Below are 22,431 nucleotides of genomic sequence, written 5' to 3'. Positions count from 1 at the left end.
TTATTCTGGAGCCGCATTCGTGGGCAAATGACGGTGAGGCCAAGGCTGGCTGGGGAAGATACTTCACCTCGTTGAAAGAACTCCGCATTGTGATCCACTTGCCTTACTGTCTTCCGGAAGAATCGAACGTATTCTTCGAGCGACTGCCAGAGCAGGCGCGCCTACTGTTGCAAGCCAAAAACATCCAGGTCGAAGTCGAGCATGCTCATGAGCGCACTCGCTGTGATGGTCATTGCGAGCGCACGATCGAACGTGGTATTATCGGCATGACAGGACCGCCGATTCCGAGTCGCCATACAGCGTGAGAGTTGTCTCCAGGACTATCAGGCCTCGAACCACTATTCTGGAGCGTCTCTCCTCCGAGGCGCATTTCTACTGCTTGAACAAGGGAGATTTGTCGGCGTTGCGCCGAATTGACGTGGCATAGTGACAGAAGCGTGGAACATGTGAAGGTGCTATGAGGACAGGCTCCAAAGTTTATACGGGCTGGTGTCATGGCGCATCATTCCCATCAAGTCGTCAGAGAGTATGTCCTGGACATGGGCGGTCGCGTCTTGACTGTCATGTATACAATAATTTTCAGCCTCAATAAGGAACGTCTTTCCCAGGAGCTTTTCATCTTATAGTCGTTATTGCGCAGATCATGAGCGCAATACCACATTTGCAAGAAAGGCGTATCGCCGAGGTATTTGTAAAAAGCCATTGTTAAAACACATGAGGCCTGGTAACGCCTACCTGGTCTCAACCTACTGAAGTCTCACTGCCATTTTAGAACCTTGGAAGCGTTTCACTGCACACTGTCAGTTCTGCACCTGCCTAGTGAGTCGCGGTGCACGGACTTTACCTCAGGTGGTACCTGCCTTGCATCCCGCTCTGAGGCCACTACTCTATACTATGGATCCCGCTCATACCATCAACGCCTTCCCACCACACGAGTCTCACCACTCAACCAAGAATGACGACTACTAATATGACAACCGAATCCGACTCATTCTTCCGAGGGTTCCGTAGCCTCCCTGGAGAGCTGAAGCTGCTCATCTTACGCTACACCGTCCACACTCCAACAGCCGTGACAGCCTGCGCTTGGCTCGACAAATGCGACCTCCATTATCTCTGTTATCCCCAAGACTGTTTCGACCGCAATCTTTTTCAGTACCGTACGCTTGAGACAAGGCGGTTGCTGAAAAAGACAGTGATGCCCCTACTCTCTGTTCCCGAAATCAAGCCCCTTGTTCTGGAAGCTTTCTATGGGGTCAATCGAACAGTGTTGCTGTCCAATAACACCCCCTCTTCGAATAGGAATATTTGCTACTGTCCGCCACCTGTTGTAAAGCCTTTTGTTCGTCGTCTCGAGATTAACCTCGATTACAACAAGCCTCATCATCTAAGATTATTGAGGGATATCTCGGATGGGTCAACATTTCCGAACTTACACTACTTGACGGTCAACCTCGACCCGGAGTCTCTATTCTTCGACGACCCGGAAGCCGACGACGAACCGAGGTCGTATTTCGAGGCATATTTTCAGCGACTCGGCCCAATCCACTTTCCCACGCGCCATCTGACCATCATATCAGTCACATTCGGATCAAGCGACGTTGATATCGAAGCGATGGAATCACTTTATTGTGAGCAGCTTGACCTGAAAGCCAACGGAACTCGAGAAGAACGATGGCAACGCTTCTGCATATTTGACGACAAAGACATAGACGAGAGGTCTCAATACGTTATAGAGAGGTCGAAATTCGTCACTGGTGTTGCCTATGCGGGCGTTTATCAATACCAGCACCGTGTGACGATCAAGACCGTGTCGACTCGGCCGAAGGACTCGCCATATGGGCACCATATGTGGGCAGATTATCCAGTTCGGACGTAGCAACGTGGTGGTGGACATATGATGCGCTCCTTCTTATGAACTTGAAAGATGGACAGGTAGACTGTTGGACGTGGGGAAGTATCGTCTCACCCAAAAAATCTAGACGAGATGCATGTCCGACAAGCGAGCGAGCGAGCTTGTAGGTGTATAAAGTTAGCTACTCAGATGTATGGTCACGAAGGTATTCACATTGATCCTCCAACGCATCAGCCCTTGAAACTGTGACGCCCTTTCCTGCTGCCGCAATCTAGCTGCAAGCAGGAACGATTGCTGATATCTATGCGCTGATTCGTCGCCTTCTCCACCCTTAACCACAGATTAGCAGTCGCATCCCACGCTCACCCCAATCGAGCGGTTTGCATACATCCTGCTCTGATTGCAACTTCTACTCACACAAATTACACCAACGAAACATCGCGCCGTTGAAGCCTCGCAAAACCATAACATCTAAGTTCAATCCGACAATGCCTTCCAACGCCCAACAGAGCAATGCAACGTCCAGCATACCTACAGATGCGAAGACAAACTTCCTACACCAGTCCGATGCCGAGTTCCTAGAAAAGCTTCGATCTTTCGCCAAGTTCAAGGAACGCTCGCACCAAACGCACCACCAAGTACACGTACCAGAACTCATCGCGCGCCTTCAACTCGATACCCCGTTACCTACACCCAGCGAAGATACTTCTCCCCCCGCACCAGATGCGCCCGTACCAAACCTCACAAACACATCTCTCATCAGTGTCGTCTACCTCGGCAACTCCATGCTCGAACGCTTCAAGACCAGCGGCATCACCACGGATATCGGCAAGCTCGGAGACACTGGAGTCGCATGGAACGCCGGTGTAGGCGGCGACAGCAACCAGAACGTCGTATACCGACTCACAGAGGGTCTTTACTCAACGCTCAAGACGGCGAAGAAAGACGTCTGCGACATCAAACTCTGGATCGTGGCTTCCGGGACGAACAATCTGCAGAAGAAGCGCGCATTCCGGAAACAGGATGTGGAGAGCTGGAGAGTGTTGGTGGAGGCTTGTCTGAGGATTGCGCCGGAGAGTACGGTGTTGGCGTGCGATATGTCGTATAGACTGGATATACCTGATGCGATTGTGGATCAGAGTAATGAGATGCTAAGGGAGGTTATTGGAGAGATCAACGGGGCTCTTCGGGTTGAGAAGGAGCACAAGCTGCAGACATATGAGGCTCAGACTGAACGGGATCGCGAGGACAAGGTGAAGTGGGTTGATACGAGGCACATGTTCATCAAGAATATGCTTGACGACCATGTGCATCTGAATGAGGAGGGCTATTGGTTGTGGGATTTTGTGTTATGGCCGCATGTGGCGAAGGTCTTGGTCGTCCCGACAGAGAAAGATGATCAGCTTCTTGATTGGACGTGAGTCTCAGCCATGCCTGGGTTTGGTCAATGAGGATATATTCATTAGCATTCTGGATAGTAAAAAGCAGCTATTGGGAACTTGAGAGGAAACTATTACAGGTCCTAAACCTATAGCTTGTCTGTTCATCCTACATGTTCAACACCACCCGGCGCATGTCTTGCAATTCCAAATGATTGGTAGCATGACTCAAGGTTTCTTGCCCATGATCATGTCTTTGAGATGTTGAAAGACTTCGGTATGATCCTGCTCGCAAGGATGATAGTGCCACAAGAACCGGCCGCCATTGTAAGTATCACGGACAGTAAACTCCACTTTCGGTGCCCGGAGACGTATCCCAGACTTTTCTATACAAGCTCTCAACGTGTCTCCTATGCCATCTTCGAGAAAACATCCGGGCATGATATCGCGTTCAAGACGCCACTCGATCCCAAGGGTATGTAGGTTGACGAAGCGTTCTTGCCATTCAGGGTTTATATTGGCGCGAGGTGCATTATCTTTGGTACCGTTGATCCAATAGTCTCGGGGAGGTAGATCTATAAGGTACATCCAACTCGTCGAGTGCGAGGCACATATAAGTCCCTTCTCTATACCGACCTTGCAGTTCATCGCCACAATATGCAGATGACGTATCATGGCAGCCGCACGTGCCTTGGGACGCCAGAGACCGCTGATGCGGTCCTCAGGGGGAAACGAATAGCCCTTGCCAAGTTTGACGTCCCCTGTTTGCATGCGGCACCCGATACACAGCTCGAAGACATTTTTGTTGTAATATACTTCTTGTGCGATGTTGGCTAGATGACGGTTGCGCGTGGCCAAGAGTGGGAACAGGTCCGACTGTAGACATTGGGCATGTTTTCTCTTGTCGATTCTTCCATCCAGGGTTAGATTGTGCGAGAGAACTTCGCACTTGAGCTCATCAGGAAGTCGCGCCCAGGCGTGGAACGATCGAGAAACTGGTATGACTGGCTCTTCGGTGTCGGTAGCTTGAGCCATCATCCTAGCATAGGTTCCCGACCTCGGTGGTAAATGGGGCTTGCGGGTGTGATGAAGGTTGATGAGGCAAGGTCTGTCAGCAGAGCCGGGAGACAGTTGCATGCTTTTGCGAGAGGCCCGAAAGCAATGATGGGAGAGAGAGGAATAGGTAGAAATCCGCGCCATCTTGCGAGGTCGTCCACGCTGCGGCACGGGCCAGCCAGTGCAGAATGCGCCTGTGACTCAAACTGGGGCATAGTCTTGGTTCGCGCGGGTCGTTGATGGAGATGCATCGACGTTGTCGTGAGATGATCACCACGAGTATGAACCGATTCGAGGTCGGGAATCTGAATCATCCTGAGCCTTTCACAGCGACTGGCGCCTACAAGTCAAAAGAGAACATGAACTTCATTCACCAAATGCAACCGGGGTATACTAAGACAAGAACTCCGCTTCCAAACTCCTTGGACATTTGAACAGGACTCGCAGATCATTCTCGCCACTCTTTCGCGCATTGGGTGCACTGGATCAGATCAGCGGGGTTTTTGAGGGGGTCGGGTATGTGGCGTACCTTGTAGAAAGCAGTCATGGGCTCGTCGGCACTTCGAATCTGCAGCTGGTACCAGTATGCTTCGTGGTTGCGGCACTTCTCGTTCGGGCATTGTACTGTGTACTTGTCAGGTATGCCAACAGGTGTAGCAGGTGCGCCCAAGATGGCGCAATCTTGGGCTAAAGTATCGGAGCGCACCTTCCGTCTTGTCCACATTATCCCAGGCGCCCTTTCCACCCAAGATGTCTTCGACTTCCTTCTTCTTTAGGTATTTCCGCTCGTAATAGCGTTTGTTGATTACGAAGTGGTAGGGGCAGGTAAGGCATTCGAAACGGTTTTGACCGACAGCGTCTTCGGTGGTGGGATCGCCGGGAGGTACTTTGGACACGCGCAGCATATTGCTGCATGTTGGGCAAACTGTGGCTGTTAGCTGTGGCTGGACTGGAACATGGAGCTGTATATGTGGCCATGTAGTAGGCATAAGCGGAACATCCGGATATGTGAGTATGGGACTTACAGAGCAGCATGGTGGGCGACAGTAAGCAAAAAAGAAGTTGGACGCGTGAAGTTGAGCGCGAAGAAGATCAAAAGTTATGACGGACCCTGACCCGCTAGGGCTGGGAACGGCAAAGTGCGGGGCGAGTGTGTAGCAGCGAAAAGCCACCGGCGACGCGCACTTGGGAGCGGACTGTCTCAGATTGGGGCTTATGCACGCTGGCCTGTCGACGTCGCCTGCATCCTTATCGCCGTATTAGAGAGATACTTCACTTCTTCACACCGCCCTGCCCTGTTCGCTTTCCGTTAGCACCTCCGAGTACCCCGCCAAACCACAGCTCGAAACATTCACGCGTACCTGACTGGACCGCCGTCCCTGCCCAGTCACCCTCCGCATCCTCAACACCACACACCATGGCGGACGAAGAGGTGCATACACATGCATACCCAGCGCCTGCCACTGCTAACCAACATGTAGGGTGCTTCCCCCCGCGAACTCGTCCTCGAAGCGTGCCGACGCAACAACACCGAGCTGCTTGAGGAAACTCTGAAAGACCTTGCTGCTGCTGCCTCAAAATCAGGGAAGAAGCCAGAGGATCATGTCGCGGAGACATTGAACAACACACGCGACGGCGTGGGTAACGGCTGCCTTCACGTCGCGGCAACATACGGAAGCTGTAAGTATCTATCCCAGCGGCGCAGCACCAGGACGTCTTTGTCGCACGCCACACGGGGCATGGTTTGACTAAGTCTGTCACAGTCGAAGTTATCGACATGCTTCTCGACCAAGACGGTCTTGAGATCGACGAGATCGACCGCATGGAGCAGGATACTCCCCTTCACAAAGCCGTACGCTACGTCAACTCGCTCGAAAAGTCCGTCTGGCCCCACGGACACTCCATCGTGGCCATGCTTCTAGACGCGGGATGCGATCCGAGAATAAGGAACAAGGCGAAGCTCAAGCCCATTGAGTTGGTGGACCCGAGGAACACCGAGCTAAAGAGCATGCTACAAAAGGGTGAAGTCTCGATGCTAATGGGTGGTGACGTGGTGGAAGACGACGACGATGATGGCCCAACAGGAAGCGCCAGTGATAGCGATTGAGAAGTCACACATGGGAGAGCACGAGTTGGAGAAAGACTTTGGGCCCCGGCTATGGTGGCAATTGGGGTATATTGAGAGAGGCCGAGGTGTGTACACCTCACTACCGGCACTCAGCGTGCGCTACGCTACTGAACGACTTCATAGTATCGGCTTTGATAGCCCTAGACAAGCAGCATGTACCCATCTGTTCCTCTTCATCCACGAGCCAGCCTCGCGCGCATTCGTGCTGGGGATGGGAGGCGGCTTTCGCTTTGGATCTTCGTTCTCCGCATGTCTCCATAATCAAGTCTGTCGTTTCGGTCTAGAATGTCCCGATCAATCTTGTTGCTACTTCCTGTTAGCTCATTACTTCTAAAACTCAACATTTCCATTACTCACCTCAGGCGGAGGCCCGACAGGCCTGACCATGCGCTCTAGTAACTGCAGTCTAGTCTTTTCGCGCGGCTGTCCCAGTCCGATGCTCATGTACTGTAGAAGAGGCGGGTGGCCGACGTAGCTCGAGAGCGAGTCGCGCGCGATGTTGGATGTCCATTCGTGCTTGGTAGTGTCTGCGCTTCCGATACCGATGTAGCGGGCCTGGAGAGCCTCGAGTTGTTGCTGCGCGCGCAGTTTGTCAGCCATGATCGCGATATGTACGGAGTTCGGTCGGTTGTTTGGAGATGTGCGACTGGGTTGGTGTTGGGCTTGGTAGGCAAAAGTTGGGCAAGTCGCGACCGCGGAGGTGCTGCGGAACCTGGGCTTAGTCATGCGGCATCAGCCCCATCATCGCGACAGCCTCGAGACGGATCCCCTCAATTCAACAAACTTCGGATCGCAACACCTTGCTTCTCTCCATCACGCGTCGCATGGCTAATTATAACCGCGAAGACGACAACATGAGCAACCACGACACGATAATGGGCAACGCGCCCCTCACACCACGCGACGAGCCCGAACTCACATCCCCCATGGTCGACTTCTCGCCATTCACTGTACAATACGACGAGGCGTTTGAGAACAGTCTTATGGAAATCATACTTAACCCACCACCCCAGCCCTCGCCGCGAAAGCCTTCAGACGAGATTCCCACAATCTCCGCGTCGCAACTGCCCATCTCGCTCTCCTCCCACCTACGTACACATCCTTCCGCCGTGCCGGGGCTTTACATGACGCACCAAAACGGATATCATACAGGTGGTCCAGGGCCATCACCACACACTATTGAAGAATTCGCGGACCGCTTCATCAGAGAGCATGGCATCGAGGATGCGGGGCAGCTGGAGAGGGTGGTGGAAGATGTTGTGAGGCACAAGCTGGAGGAGGCTAAGCAGAGGATGGAGAAGAGGAAAGAGCTTGTAGAGAAGAACAGAGGGATTGAGAGGGAGTTGGAAGATCTGAGGCTGCAGAGAAGCGCCGAGTTGAGGGTCATGGAGAGGGTCAAGGGGAAGAGGAGATGAGAACTGAGAGTCACTGTGCCTGTGGACGTTGGAGTTCTTGTGTGAGATTACGTTGGAGTTGTTATGATACCCGACATTGGAATGTCAAAGTTATTGGGGCGCAGCGTTGAGTCCTAGGTGTAGCGAGATTCTGTGCATATTGGGGCAGGACCTCTCGACATTGGAATAATGCGATGCGCACACGTCAGAGATCCGACTATGGCTGTTCCTGTCTAAGGGCCAAGGCCATGATTGCCATTGACAACGTACGAGCATTGCGCGTATCATCTAGTAGATAGACGAGCAGACCCACGATATCCCAGCTCTCAGTGGTGACAACTCAAGCATAAATTAAATGATGCGCAGAGCACGCGCATCGCCCTAACCCGGTGCCCAGGCGACCAGCGACTGCACCCTGAACCGGGGGACAAAGCTACCCGACCGATCAGACTGCGTCAGTCCGCGGCATAGCAGAAGCTATGGCCAATAGCGTCATACCTCAACGATCATCACTGCAGCTTCCATGGACACACAGGACCCTTGATCGTCTCTGCCGCGTGGTTTCGCGGGTCATCTGCTTCGCCATCGCGATCTGCCCCTGGGGCTACCGCTACAGTCAGGACTATGCTCTTGCTCCAGCATGCGGGGGTGGATACCAGCCAACCTTGATTTTTGATCGCACTTTCTTAACTTCACTTTCGCGCTACATGTGACAGGACCGTCGCTCAACTACAACCACCACCAACACATGCGAACGACCTTTCACTGAGTGCCTAATCTACAGACAACTGAGCAGAACTGTACTGCGACACACCTCCAGCCAAAACGCCAACATGGCAGACAAACTCGGGAGTCTGGCCTGGAGCGGTTTCAAACTTGGGTTTGGACTGTTCAGCCTTGCCGGAGTATGGACCATGGCAGTCATCAAGAACGGGGCGCTCTGGGCGAAAGATAGCGACGAGGAGAAGCGCGCGTTGGCTGCTGCGCAAGAGAGTTTCTGGAGTCTTGACCGGGAGCCTCTTCCAGGTTTCAAGCATGCCTTCTACAAAACCACCAACGGTACCCGCCTGCACTATGTCGTTAACCAGGACACTGGATCGTCACCCGCGAAGAATGTTACCATCTTTTTACATGGTATGTATTCACCAGCAGAGTCATGCAGGTACCAAACTTTAATGGACTACGCAACTAACAAAGACCAGGATTCCCCGATTCTTACCTCATCTGGCGCCACCTCCTCCAATCCGCTTCCCTACAAAAGGACTCCATCCTGATAGCCGTCGATCTCCCTGGCTATGGCGGCTCCGACAGTCTGTCCGCATACGGCCCGAACGAAATGCTCGAGGTGTTGAGCGAGTTCATTGTTGGCATACGAGAGCAGTTCCTGTCGGAAGGCAAGAAGGTAGTGGTAGTGTCGCACGACTGGGGTGCGGTCATTGCTGGCCGGCTGGCATCTGAGGCACATGTCCTGGCTGACCACTGGATCATCACAGGCGGCGCCGTCACAGCTCTACTACACTCGAACGCGATGAACAGGATTCTGTTGGCGAAGCAAATGCTAAGGACATGGATACACTCTCCGTTCAACTTCCGTCTATTGAAGAATGGACTACACGCACTCGGTCCTGTGGCTGGACAGTTCCGAAGCTCTTTCTACATCTTCGTATTCCATCTACCCTGGCCTCTTCACAACGTCTTTGCGACTTTTGGCAACTACTTCTTCCTGCGTGTTCTTCACCAGTTCGGCAAAGGCACGCCGAAGAAGGGCAAGGCTCCTACTGTCTTGGAACCTACGGAAGCTGCTGAAGCAATGGCAATCTCTACTGGCCCCGGAAGTGCCCAGCTAGACAAGGCCAACGACAAGGGTGAACGATACGGCGATTCTGTCAAGAGCAGGATAGGCGACCGCGGCATGTCCGAGAAGACCCTCATCTATCGCGACAGCCTAGCCTTCGGCAAGTGGGAAAAGTCTCTCGAGGTTACTGCCGCGCTGTACAACATTTCCTCTGAAGCTGCTTCTTCGCAGACCCTGTCCGCATCAGGCACCCTGTCCAGCATGGCACCACAAGGCGCGCTGAAGGCCCCTTCGACACTCATGATGGGACAATTTGACCCTGCATTCAATCAACGGCTCTCGTTTGACAACGCTCGCGACTATCTGGTCAAGGGAAGTCAGGTCGTGATTATCAAGGGAGCAGGCCATTGGTGAGTCAACCCGAACACCCCTATTGAGGCTACATTAGCTAATATTATGCAGGCTACCCCTTGAGCACACAGGTAGACGTGCGGTGGAGAAGACCCTGCAGTGGGCGTTGCAAGGTGCTGGAAGCGAGACGATACCCTTTGAAGCGATGAGCGATGTGCGCATTCTGGAGGCGTTGTAAGAGATAGCTCGCGTGTGATGTACGATCATGTAGCAGAAGAATTCTACAGTAGTCTTCACGACTTCAGTGCCTCACGTACAGCGTTTGCTCTTTCCCACCCTGGAGCGCACAGTCCTGGGTTGGCTAGGCTTGGCAACTATAGTACACAACACCCGGTACTGCCTCACCCACTTTGCCTTGATAACGCCTCAGAATCTCGGTAAGAAGATCATACAGATCCACGAGGCTCACAATCACAGAAGTGGGCGCGGATCCTTGAGTGCACAGTCTGCGCGTTAACACAACCTCAAGGTGAGTGCTTTGATCATTCTGTTCTAATCAAAAGCTCACACGGCCAATAGATTATTTTTCGGCGCAACAGAATCTATATGGACGATCCCGGCACGGAATTGTCTGCTACCTTCCAAGGCTGGTCGCGGCTCCCAGATGAGTTGAAGGTGCAGATATTGGCTCACAACCTTGATCAGAAGGACGGGATCAAGCCGAGTGAGCACGATCCAATCTTCGCAGACCAGCTCATGTCCACCATCGGCACCCGGGATCCGATGGACGGGATCAAGTCGACTGCGCACACTCGTGTCTTCGCAGAACAGCTCACCTCCATTATCGGCACTCGGAACCGCGAACTCACTACGCTCGCTTTGGAGACGTACTATACGCGAAACGTTTTCAAGGTCACAATCGACATAAGATTTCCATCACACCGCACATACATTCAACATCCTCCGCCAGCTTACGGGCACCTCATCAGGAGGATGGAAGTACTGGTGTATACTTGCTACATGTACATGATGACTCCAAGATTGTTACTCCAAAAAAGTTCGACAATGCGTCACATTCTCAGCCCCAGTCCAAAGTCGCCGCTTGGAGGAGATGTCGCCCTCAATTTGTTCGCCCTGTTACCACACGAGTACAGCGTCTCGACCCTCTGGCAAGCAAACTTCATGCATCTACAATCACTGGCATTCAGATTCGAATATCCGGCGCAAAAGGAGATTGCTCTGTTTATACGCCCTGGCGAATGCGACCACTGCGGGCTCGCTCCGTTTCAAGTCGAGCGGGTCCTCACTGCGGTACAAGGGATGCACATCGCGTTACAGGCCGCGAAGACGACCGTTGTTTTCACCTCGACCTGTCCTTGTCTCACTCGTCTAGCCCAGTTGCTTGCACGAATGGCGACAAAGTCGGACAAGTGAGAAGGAGATAGCTGACAACAACGCGATCAATTCAGACACCGCTAAAAGTGTTTGAGAAGATGAATGGGGCCCTCATGAATGTGAGCTGTCATTGCATTCCGCCCTGTACCATAAGCCTGGTATCGGAATAGATAGAATGACAGACAGCTACATGCACATCTTAGTATGCACAAAGAATCGAAAATAATACAAAACTCCAAACCATATCCACCCTTTCAAAGGCCATCTGTCCCCTGTCTACTAACCCCAAACATGGGTACAGCACTATCACTAATACCCTGCACCCGCTCGCTCACCCCACTTGCCTCCATAGCTCGTGGACTGCCCATTGCAGGTGTGTTGCTAGGCCAGGCCCACAGCGCATCGAAGTCAATTTGCTCGTCCTGTCCGCTCTCCTCGGAATGTAGACTGGGTACACGCGTTGCTTCCAAAGCCGAGAGATCAAGCATTGCTGATAGCGAGGGCGCTCTTGAGGCCGATGTATACGATGGTGTGGCCACGTCCATCGGCGGGGGCTCTTGAATAGGGGACAGATGAACACTAAAGTCTTCTCCTGTGGGAGCAGGGCTGTTCTGAACGTTGCCATGGTGTTGGTTTTGTCCAAGATTATGGTGTTGCTCAGAGGCTTGATACGTTAGTACCGGTTCGTTGATCGGCGCTGTCTGCATGCCGGGATATATGTGTACAGGCACTTGGTGGAGTCGTGGTGTTGCATCCATCGGGTTTGATGCGCGCGCTAGATCGGGTGCCTGGGGCGCAGAGTTACGTTGTTGCTGCGGCATCTGCCTGCCGTAGAGTTGTGATGCGATGCTCGGCAGTGTCGCATTACTTGTTGAATCTTGTCGCCGGCGTAATCGCTGCTGTGCGACGACGTCTCGGAAAGAACTCAGGATGTAAACTAGACGGCTTGCTTGTTGATCGCTCTCTGCGCAGTAGTTCATGACATTGATGGCATTGACAACGCAGTTGTCCGTTAGCTCGATCTGGTATAGGCCGGCAAAATCGCTTGCAAGAATGACGAGGGTGGCTGCGAAGAGGAAGTAGATGACGGCTGGGTTGCGTCGGGACAGATAGCCAGCCTCGTAAGCGTTCTGTATGAGCAGGATGGTATGCACAGAAGCGATTACACATGCCTCGCTGAATCGCTCCATGCGGTGGAAAGGGCGTGGCCCTCTCGATCCAGGTTGTTCGACATGCCGCTGAGTCTCTTTGTTGAGTATGTACAGTAAGAAGGGTCGAGTAAGAAGTATGACGGAATGGCAGTAGAATAAGTTGACGTGCAAGATGGCCACGCCTTGACTGGGCGAGGCAGTCGCTGCTTGTCGCCATTGCAAGATGGGCGTCAGCAACCGGGGCCATGTCTTACATATGTCCGATATTTCTTGGGCGAGACGAGTGCTGATCTTGCGTTGCTGGTACACCCTCCGCAAGATGACGCCGATGACTCTGCAGCTTCGAACGGTGGCTTCCAGAGCAGGCGGGCCAGTCTCGTTGAAGTCGTACACAGTCTTTGCGCTGAAGCTCCATGACTGGTTGCGAACACTACTGTCAGGCGGGCGGAGTGTATCTCCTGAGCAGTCGTCTTCCGATATGGCCGTCGGACGGCCAAGAGAGCAAGAGAGTAAGCGATCCATCACGAATATCGACCGCCAAAGGTCCTTGCGCTGTGTTTGTTCTTCGGGGCTGAAGATGACCATGGTCTCTTCTCTGTGGAGGCCCAGCGCAAGCGCAGACCGTACTGCCATCCCGAGCAAAGCGAAAGCAGTGTTTCGCTTGCTTTTGGCCAACATGTAATATGACATGAGAAGCAACGCTTGGACAGACCAGAAATCCTGATCCTCCAAACCTGACATTGGATCGTTCATGTTCCTAGCATTGAGATAGAAAGCCTCGGCTCTGTCGAGGTGTTCACTGCGAAGCTTGTCGATTATCAGCGCCTCAGAGCTTCCTGAAAGTGGTGTCGCCATGGTGAGGCCGATGGCGAAAACGAGGTTGAGCAAGCATGACCAAGATGTATCGACAGATAGCGGATCGGAGTAGCAACGCTCTAGTTTCTCAAGAAAGGAGTCACGTCGGAAGACCTGCAACAAGCCGTGAGTATTGACGAAAAAGGCATCCACCAGCACGCGTGCCGTTCGCTCGTCTGGGAGTAGACTCGACTGTCGATATCCCAATGGAAGTGAGTATTGGCCTTCGACTATCTTGTGACGACGAGGGTCAGTCGTAAACGGTGACGGGCCGGCTACAGTTTCGACCATCATCCGGAGGAGCTGAAGAAATGATAGGGTAGCTGCATCGCCAATATATATCACGCGTCCCGTTGGATCTTGTAACATGCGGCTCTGGCTTGGAAACTCCGCTACTTCATCTGTGCCATCATTGGGAGTGGAGGCGTGTGTCGGAGTGAGCCGGTCACGAGTGTTATCATGACTGACAGCCAGACGATCGATTGAGCTGTTTGCATGCTCTATACTGGTTCTTGGGCCTGGAGACTTGAACGGTACTTCTTGCTTGACACTGAGTGTGCGTGTCAACAGACTTGGATGGTTACCGGAAGACGTGCGGTTATGTAATGACAGTGGCGTTGTCTGGGCGTGCTCAACAGCCGGTGTGTTTGCAGCCGGGTTGTCAGTTGGACTATAATGCGAGCAGTCAGCAAAGCTAAGCTTGGAAAGTGTCTAGGCATGTAGCGGTGAACAATGCTTTAGAGGAGTGCAGAGTCCCATGTAATTGGCAGAGTGACGAGATGCGAGATACGTACATAGAACCGTCGCTGTCATTGCCACTTTCAATCGTACGTCGCTTTGCGGGTGGTCGGTCCTCGCCTGGAGAATTCGGATCTCGATCCGCGTATATGCAAGTAAACTTGCGCTATCTTTGATCAATACACTGCAGTATGCAATTGGGATGGGGGCCTAACCTTATCACATGTGTTGCAGGGACACAAGCCGTTGCACTGTGACCTGTCAGTCTCGTATGCCAACTAGAGAGCCTAGTTGCACGTGTCCGCGAGTCATCCTGCGAAGAAGCCGATGCAGATGTTGTCCATGATTACAAAGCGTTCGGGTGAAGCATCGCCCAGCCGGACAGATTCTTGTTGTACAACGTGATGGAGCCGCACAGCTAGCCGATGGCCTCCCGCAATGCCTCCACACGGCGATCGGTGAGCATACCAACCTCAAGATGCTAGCGTAATGGCATGCAAGAACTAAGTTGCAGGTCGTGAACGTCGACAGGGGTCTGTGCCAAGTGCATCTGTAGCCGAATGCGAAAAACGTCGTGACGCAACAGTTGAGAAATTGAACCGACCTTCTGTTTTCTCCTCTTGCAACTTTCGCACGCCTGAGCGGTGCGCTGTCGTTGGTCTGCGACGCGTCAAATTAGCCGTGAACTCGCCAGTACGAGCGCAGACGAACCTGGTGGGACCTTGGGTCGCGTCATCACGGTATCAAGTCCGCGGGCAGTCGCAGTCGTTATCACGTGCGAATCCGGATGGTCAATGCCTGGGAGTACATTGCCGACGCGACGGATGGATGAGTTGGTCGGAAGATGCACTCGTGGTAATGATGGAAGCGAGTCACGGAAGTCCCATAACGCTACGCGAAAATGACGCGGAAAAGGGCCCCGCAACCTTCGCCGTCTGTATTGATGAGATGGAGACGATCACAGTAAGATCCTGATGGCCTTGCTGATGAAATTGGGTGACGAGTCCCTCGTGGTTGTCGCGAAGCTGCGAAGCTTGGGCTTCCCACTGTTCCGAAAATCGAGTAGCGCTGGACGTCTGCCGATCGTCATGAAATCGGCCTACAGACCCCAGCCCAGCCCGCCTTTAGACTCAACCCGTTGGTATGCATGCAGGACGCTCTTAGCCGATGCTGATAGCAATGGTCATGACCGCATACGGTCAACAAGCTCGATATGCCGCTAATCAGCTTTTCAACGGCAAAGCCGTTACCACGCAACCTTACCTCGGGCCGTCTTTGGAAGGGCTACGAGTATATACCCTGAGATTCCCTTTGCTACAATCTTGTACCGTTCTGTTTTGTCTTTACATTCTTCGAAATGGCGCCATATCTAGGATCTGACAATAGTCACCATCAAATTGCCACGCACGCCAACACATTGCTGGCGGGAACCACGGCAGCATTAGAACAATTACTCACCAAGGCGAAAGACAATCTGCCCAAAGAGTCGCTGTCACACATCGCCAATGTCAAATTTTCGACCGCAAACACCGGAAGCCCATACTTTCCCAGCCCACTGAAGCAAACAGAGGCCATCTCTGCGCTCAAGGCGGTTGAAGCAGGAGTTGCATCTGCCATCGCCGATCTACAAAATGCCCAAACGCCACGCGGTATCGCTGTCGATCTCGAAAGAGCCACAGCTTTTCTATTCTCTACCTATCTAGCCACGGTGGGCGGGTTCGACAAATCGGACCCAAGGGCTAAGAAGCTACTTAAAGGTTGAACTCACTGCCTCAGCGTAGCCGATGATTGATACTGACCCAGACAGACACCGATTTGCTTCAAGCACAATCTATCCTGTACCGCAGACTATCCGCAAACCTCTACCAGACCAAGAACCCAGGAGAATACTTCCACCTTCACGGATCTCTTGAGGCAACCAAAGCGCTGAACATGATCGGTCTCGAAGGATCACGGCCTGATCTGACAGACTACCATGAATGCATCAAGGTCATCGAGGATCATGTCAGTCGATACACTGCCAATCAGCTCGAAGAGATGAATAAAGAGATTGGACAAGCTGGTGTGACATGCCTGAAGTGGGAAGATTTCCAAAGGACCCCACACGGACGTACACTTCTTCAGCAACCGCCTTGGAAGGTGGAAACTCTCGAAAGCGAAACTCCCGCGGCTCCTTTTCCGTTCAAGTCATCAAACACGCCCAAACCACAGATTCTTGCCGGTATCCGTGTTCTTGAACTGTGCCGGATCATTGCCGGGCCCGCTATGGGTCGGGGGCTCGCCGAATACGGTGCTGAGGTCATCAAAATCACATCGCCGAACCTCTCCGACGTACCTTTCTTCCAAGTGGATGCAAACATCGGCAAGCATACCACCGACTTAAATTTGAAAGACCCAAGAGACCGTCAGACCTTTGAGCAACTTCTTCAGTCGGCAGATGTGATATTGGATGGCTATCGACCCGGAAGTCTGAATCGTCTCGGATATGGGCCCGAGCAGCTCCTTCACCTTGCCAGAAAGCGCGGCAAAGGCTTCGTCTACGTTGCTGAGAACTGTTTCGGTCACACTGGACCATGGTCCTCACGTCCAGGGTGGCAGCAGATTGCAGACTGCGTGACAGGTGTGGCATGGGCGCAGGGTCAAGCAATGGGGTTGAGTGAGCCTGTTGTACCACCTTTCCCTATGAGTGATTATGGTACGGGATGTATGGGCACCATCGCTGCGTTAGTTGGACTCCACAGACGAGCAAAGGTTGGTGGAAGTTACCTAGGTACCACTTCGTTGGTTCAGTACGATATCTACCTACTCCAACTTGGACTCTACGACGACCGTATGATGGCGGAGCTACGCAAAGAACATGACCAGGAGTTCTTTCAGTTGCGACATCACGATTCGGTAGATGAAGTGGGAAAGAGAGCATTGAAGACGATGAGACGAACTCATCCAGAGCTCTTTGAAGACCGACACATGCAGGAGTGTTACAGCAAGGGATTCAACGCCAATGTCAGGACTATCCGACCCGTGGTCAGCGTTGAAGGTTACTGGAACGGCTTCCTACGCAGCTCTCGTCCCAACGGTTTCGATAAGCCTACTTGGGAAGATTGGGAGATTGATGAAGCCTTACTACGGACTTGAAGAGGCCCAGCCATTGTTGCGTCATAGGTCTTTCTCATCTTACCATGTCGTCTTGAATACCCAAATTAGCGTTGTTGCACCTGTACATCACGTCCTCCTTTCATTCCCATATCTCGTTATCATCAACCATTTTTTCCAGCATCTCCTTGCTGATATTCCTTCACGATCTCGAACACCCAAAATCGCGCCTCGGCATGATGTGTATTGTGCCCCACATCGCCCCACAGTGTCAACGGAGTTTCCCAGGCGGACTGGTGCAGCTTCCGACATACCACTGCACGATGTAAGCACACGTGCAATGCGTCTGGTACTTCCTTGCGGTACCACCGGCTGAATATGATGTCGCTATGTGTACCGTCATGTCGCCTCGTACGCGATGCTCGAAGTAGGAAGAAGGCCCGGTCGGGGATGATACCTAGGTACGCTAGGACACGCCTTCCGTCGCGAGACTAGCTAGGGATACAGTCGCTCAACACCGAGACGGGCCGCTAATGCTGGGGAACGACGCCATGGATCAGTGGAGAAAGCCTAGAAGAATTCCGCGCAGCATTACCTCGGTGCACCCGTTGGCTCTCATTACCCAGGTATTGGTAAGCGGCGCACGTGCTACGTGAGTGCTGAGGTAAGTACCTAGGTACCTTGCCGTCATGTCAAGCTTACTCAGGATTCTAGGTACTCTGTAGCCACGAGCTAACCACGGTCAGTATCTTTATACGATCCATGCTCAGACCGTTTGCAGGCGCACAAATTGTTGAACCGAGGTGCTTGCGGGTTGATTACATTTTGACTTTGCTATAGTGACGAAATTTGGCCGACGATGGTACCAACTGGATGGACAGCATATTTATCGGACAATGCCTACATTACCGCTCTTTGGACCGCCTCGGAATTCAACAAAAATCCCTCTTCGGCCTTTGATGCCGCCAAAGTTATGCTTTTGCTACAAGTACTTTGAAACCCATTGACGAGACTGTATCTGTCTTTTGAGCTGGCTTATGTACGGTGTGAGAACATACGTCAATCGAATATCAGCATGATTTCGAATCAAGATGTTGAAACAGGTGGTGCTATTGATATTCCTGGATTGAAACGCCATGATTCTACGACGGCATTTGAAGGACGAGCGCCGCTCCTGGCATACACCGGCAACCGGCGATCACCAGAACAGTTGTACAAACCTTCGAATATGCCGGCTTGAAGATAGGACCGACAGATGTACCGCTACACTAGCTAGACTATGAGCCTGACCAGTATCCTAGCACTGCCTGGACATTATCATCGTCTCTAAGCTCGCGAGAATTCTCGGCATCTCTAGCTTAACGGTCTCCATGACACATACTCCGAGCTTGTGGGGACTCCACTTCACTGCAAGGCTAGATGTATCTTGCGTTCTCATGTCTCTTTTGCTCTTGCGTCCGTCACATCCATGAATAGCTGCAAGAGCTAGCCATGCAGAGCCTGCTTCTAGCTTTGTATCGCAGCCGTTTTCTTTCCTTGCTCTATAGGTTGCCCTTATTGCCGAAAGGCTCTTCTACGGTAGTTGATATCTGCCATCTCGTCTTCGGAGTCGCTACCGCCCTGCTGGCTGGGTTGCGCATGGCAATCCGTTGCCGTAGTCAATAGCCGCGGCGCGGCCTCCAGACTGTCAGTCACCGGGCCGCCGTAGTAGGGACGCTCTGCGTGATCTTCCTTATGTCTTATGCGAGGGTAATGCGAGTTGCGCGTGCTTGGGCGGACTGGCGATCGGATTGGATGGAAACTGCTGTAGGGGCGGTTGTCCGCCATGAGTTAGGTCTCACCGTCAGTTGGTGAGTGCCTCTGGGCGCAATGAGAACGGACGGCAGCCCGAGCACTTGACCAAGAAGCAGGCGACCTCGTTAGCATTGAGTCGACGTTCGCTCGCTGAATGTGCCTTTGACCCAGCTTGAAGCGCCGCCTCGTCGCTCATCGCAGCCCCAGTCACTACCTACCTAGGTAAGCCGAGGGGCGTTGAGCCACCTCCGTGACGCACCAGCAATGGAGAAGATACATACCTAGATATCGATAGCCAGAGACTTCATGCTATCCTGAAACTCCTTCCATTTGCACGGTCACCTTGCGGTCGACACTATTAGCTTTATCATGGCTACCTCGTCAGAAGACCTTACGTTCTTAGGGAAGGCTTCAATTACAAAGGAGCTCACATTCTTTTCTCTTAAAGTCTCTCATTCTTGCAAAAGAGCAGTTTCGACTCCGGCTGACAATCAACTGTCATCGATGGATCACTGGCTACAACCAAGTTGAGCCACAGGGCGCCCTGGCGAGACTTGCAGCGAGAATGCCGCAATATGTACGCTAGTACGGCTGCTCTAATACCCCAAACGCTCATATTGGCACTTCGATTTTCGTTCACGGGCGTGCTGTCCCCGGCTAGCGTTGCCGTCGTAAGTGGTTGCCTGGATTCAACTACAACAAACGGTCACTCAACCACCACATTCCCCCTTCACCTGAGCAACTCCAGCCGACGCAAGCAGCCCGATGATCTGCCGGCCGGGCGCTAGTAAAGCATCACGTGACGCTAGCGCCGCCAAGCCCTGAGGGCCTACTTGGTTTGGCTACCTCCACGTCCACTACCATAACGCCCAATGGCCAACACATCAATTTGGGGCTCAGGTACCTTTTACCAAGTTTCAAGCTCTTACTCCCTCATCCTTCTTCAGCCTTGACCTTCATCACTCTGGTCTATCATGGCAACATACATTCACTCATTCTACCTTGGCACTTGGTATACTTGAACACTTCTTCGACACCTTCAACCTTCTCCAGTACTACACTATCACATCATGTGAAGCCTTGCTTTACTTCATCTTCGGATACCTTCAGGCCACACCATCATATCTTCCACCTCAGCCATCACTATGTCGGTATCCATCACCACTTCACTGGACGTTCATGTCGACATCACTTCACACCAAGTGCCATCTGCCATAGCCTAGAAGCTTTCAAGGTTTGCTTCTTTCCCCTCTCCGTTGTTCACTAACATGTCTTCTGACTTGTTCAGAACAAAAACAAAGTGGGTTCTTCATTCTTCTTTGATCATCCTTTACTGATCCTCACCAGAACCATATCAACAACTTCATTCAACTTCAATCACCTCCTTCCTTCATCGAAATCCACCTTGGACATGCTGGACTTCCACCTCACCTCACTTCATTTCACACCAACATCAACCTCATCATCACTCTGGATCTCCAGCATGCTCCTTCGCATACGACAAAGCTCAAGAACCGATCGGACGAGTCCACTTATCATCGACTGAACCAATCTGCGACCACGACAGATTGCTTCGACTCTCCTTACCGACCGCGGCGCGCGACAATGACCAGATCGAGTGGTTGCGACGGTTGAGAGACCTTTACAAGATTGTGTTGTGCTTTTGGAGCGCTTGACGGCTTGTGGTTGTGTCAGGAGGACTGAGGGTCAATGACAACTTGGTTGTTATACCTGGCCTACAACCACTACTGCGGTCTTGCGCACCCTGCTTACATACCACTGGCGTGCCTCGATGGGGTTCAGGTTGGCTTCGGCTGATATCAACGTGGTCACTGTTCGCAGAAGCATCCGGTGTGTAAGAGCTTTGGATGAGATCCTCTGCCGGTTGTTGGATTGGCGCACACTCGGCTGGTCAGTTTGGACTTGAAATGGTGGTAGGAGGTTTGGACTTGGTGGTGGTGGTGGTTCTTCATGGGCTTTTCGATCTTTCATGGTCTTGGTGGTTTGAGCAAGGAATCTTGTTGGTCTTTAGTGCAAGGAATGGCTTATGGTCGGGTTTACTTCAGTGTGTTGGTTCTTCAAGGGGTTTTGGTCGTGGTTGGAAACTTCGCAGCATTTCATCAAATCAATATGTGGACTGCAACTTCATCTTCTCTGCTTGTGACTTGTCTTCTCTTCTTACTTCCCCTCTTTACTTAGCATTATTGCCTCTTATTCCACGCAATGACCTACAGCGCCCACTATCCTCCTACTACTACCTTATACAAGTGAAAAGCTGAACACCCTAGAGCCGACTTTGTCGTTAGGCCACCTACTTTACATGTTTTTATCTAAATGTAGGCTCTATGGTGTTCGGGTCTTCCCTTGTATAAGGTGCTACTCCTCGCACCCTCAGCCACCATCACCGCGCCTCACCACCCACCTTCCCATCTCCACGGCCCAGCACCCCAAACATCCACTCCCCAATCTCCTGGCTCTCTTCCGGCTGCACAGGATAAAGATGACCCTGCTCCCAATGCCTTACCACACTCTTACCCTCACCAACCTCATACCACCCATCAATCAGTCCCTGACCCGCCCAGTTCCACTCATCCTGCAGACCCTGAACATGAAAAGCCGGCAACTTGATCTTCCCCTCCATCAACTCCTTGCGCTCTTCCACACTCATCCCAAACGACGAGACCGCTGCATCAAGCGCCGCAGACGCAGAAGGCGGTATCAGCGGCGGCGGATAAGATCCACAAACACTAAGGCCAAACTCAAAGTCCAGATACGCAAGCCGCGATACATCGCCCCCCTTTTCAGCGAGTGCGCGTCGGATTTCGCAGCCTTTGAGCAGCCCGGCTACAACTTTGGTGCCTTGGGAGAAGCCGATCAGACCGACGACTTTGCCGCCGGTGGAGGTGATGCGCTCAACGGTGCTGCGGACGAGGTCTTCGACTTCCGAGGGCATGGCGGTGGTGGAGTTGCCGGCTTTCATGTCGGAGATGGTGACGCTGGATTGCATCCAGCGTTTGAAGGGCCCGCAGCCTTCGAAGAAGGGGAGGATGCCTGGGCCGGGTTGGGAGGGGAATGGCGCTTGGGATCGTTGTTAGTATGGGAGCGCATATCAAAGGGAGGGAAGGTAGGTAGAGATGCATACCTTCCAGACTCTCGACTTCGAAATGGTCTTTGATCACCCTCATCAGTCTTGCTAATTGAATCGTGTGTACGGTCGCGTTGCTTCCTGAACCATGGAAGGCTAGTAGTGTGGGCTTCACAGGTCCACCCATGCCTCCGAGTTTTGGCGCTGTGCTAGGCGTCATGTACGTGCTGTTCTCTGTTTGTGCTGCCATCTTGGCAAGGTGTGATGTAGGCCGTGGCTCGAAAACACAGTGGAATAGTCCCCCGTGAGGCTATCTATAACTCTTCGATGTTTCTCTTGGCTTTCTAGCTGTAAAAAAGGAGAAT

General features: G+C 52.5%; 9 protein-coding genes across 9 annotated transcripts; 5 read left to right on the top strand and 4 right to left on the bottom strand.

Annotated features, from left to right (window-relative positions):
* Positions 1–2,340: 2,340 nt before the first annotated feature.
* On the top strand, positions 2,341–3,273 carry J4E90_001838 (uncharacterized protein; the record flags this gene model as incomplete). Its single annotated transcript, XM_051431422.1, has 1 exon — positions 2,341–3,273. The coding sequence occupies one exon, from the start codon at positions 2,341–2,343 to the stop codon at positions 3,271–3,273; it is 933 nt and encodes a 310-aa protein (XP_051294556.1).
* A 1,462-nt stretch (positions 3,274–4,735) lies between these two features.
* Positions 4,736–5,192, bottom strand: J4E90_001837 (uncharacterized protein; the record flags this gene model as incomplete). Its single annotated transcript, XM_051431421.1, has 3 exons — positions 4,736–4,768; positions 4,817–4,911; positions 4,994–5,192. 3 exons carry the CDS (start codon positions 5,190–5,192, stop codon positions 4,736–4,738), a joined length of 327 nt encoding a protein of 108 aa, XP_051294555.1.
* Positions 5,193–5,704: 512 nt separating this feature from the next.
* On the top strand, positions 5,705–6,394 carry J4E90_001836 (uncharacterized protein; the record flags this gene model as incomplete). Its single annotated transcript, XM_051431420.1, has 3 exons — positions 5,705–5,719; positions 5,769–5,967; positions 6,051–6,394. 3 exons carry the CDS (start codon positions 5,705–5,707, stop codon positions 6,392–6,394), a joined length of 558 nt encoding a protein of 185 aa, XP_051294554.1.
* Positions 6,395–6,745: 351 nt separating this feature from the next.
* J4E90_001835 (uncharacterized protein) lies at positions 6,746–7,141 on the bottom strand (the record flags this gene model as incomplete). The annotated part of the gene is made up of 1 exon (XM_051431419.1): positions 6,746–7,141. The coding sequence occupies one exon, from the start codon at positions 7,139–7,141 to the stop codon at positions 6,746–6,748; it is 396 nt and encodes a 131-aa protein (XP_051294553.1).
* A 98-nt stretch (positions 7,142–7,239) lies between these two features.
* Positions 7,240–7,830, top strand: J4E90_001834 (uncharacterized protein; the record flags this gene model as incomplete). The annotated part of the gene is made up of 1 exon (XM_051431418.1): positions 7,240–7,830. One exon carries the CDS (start codon positions 7,240–7,242, stop codon positions 7,828–7,830), a length of 591 nt encoding a protein of 196 aa, XP_051294552.1.
* Positions 7,831–8,642: 812 nt separating this feature from the next.
* Positions 8,643–10,193, top strand: J4E90_001833 (uncharacterized protein; the record flags this gene model as incomplete). Its single annotated transcript, XM_051431417.1, has 3 exons — positions 8,643–8,943; positions 9,012–10,014; positions 10,067–10,193. The coding sequence occupies 3 exons, from the start codon at positions 8,643–8,645 to the stop codon at positions 10,191–10,193; spliced, it is 1,431 nt and encodes a 476-aa protein (XP_051294551.1).
* A 1,411-nt stretch (positions 10,194–11,604) lies between these two features.
* Positions 11,605–13,356, bottom strand: J4E90_001832 (uncharacterized protein; the record flags this gene model as incomplete). The annotated part of the gene is made up of 1 exon (XM_051431416.1): positions 11,605–13,356. The coding sequence occupies one exon, from the start codon at positions 13,354–13,356 to the stop codon at positions 11,605–11,607; it is 1,752 nt and encodes a 583-aa protein (XP_051294550.1).
* Positions 13,357–15,451: 2,095 nt separating this feature from the next.
* On the top strand, positions 15,452–17,229 carry J4E90_001831 (uncharacterized protein; the record flags this gene model as incomplete). Its single annotated transcript, XM_051431415.1, has 2 exons — positions 15,452–15,851; positions 15,902–17,229. The coding sequence occupies 2 exons, from the start codon at positions 15,452–15,454 to the stop codon at positions 17,227–17,229; spliced, it is 1,728 nt and encodes a 575-aa protein (XP_051294549.1).
* A 4,153-nt stretch (positions 17,230–21,382) lies between these two features.
* Positions 21,383–22,316, bottom strand: J4E90_001830 (uncharacterized protein; the record flags this gene model as incomplete). Its single annotated transcript, XM_051431414.1, has 2 exons — positions 21,383–22,059; positions 22,124–22,316. 2 exons carry the CDS (start codon positions 22,314–22,316, stop codon positions 21,383–21,385), a joined length of 870 nt encoding a protein of 289 aa, XP_051294548.1.
* Positions 22,317–22,431: the final 115 nt, after the last annotated feature.

This window comes from Alternaria incomplexa (genome assembly GCF_024043165.1).
Source record: "Alternaria incomplexa strain BMP 0042 chromosome Unknown scaffold_2, whole genome shotgun sequence".
Taxonomy (NCBI): domain Eukaryota; kingdom Fungi; phylum Ascomycota; class Dothideomycetes; order Pleosporales; family Pleosporaceae; genus Alternaria; species Alternaria incomplexa.
This window is presented reverse-complemented; position numbering and strand designations above follow the sequence as displayed.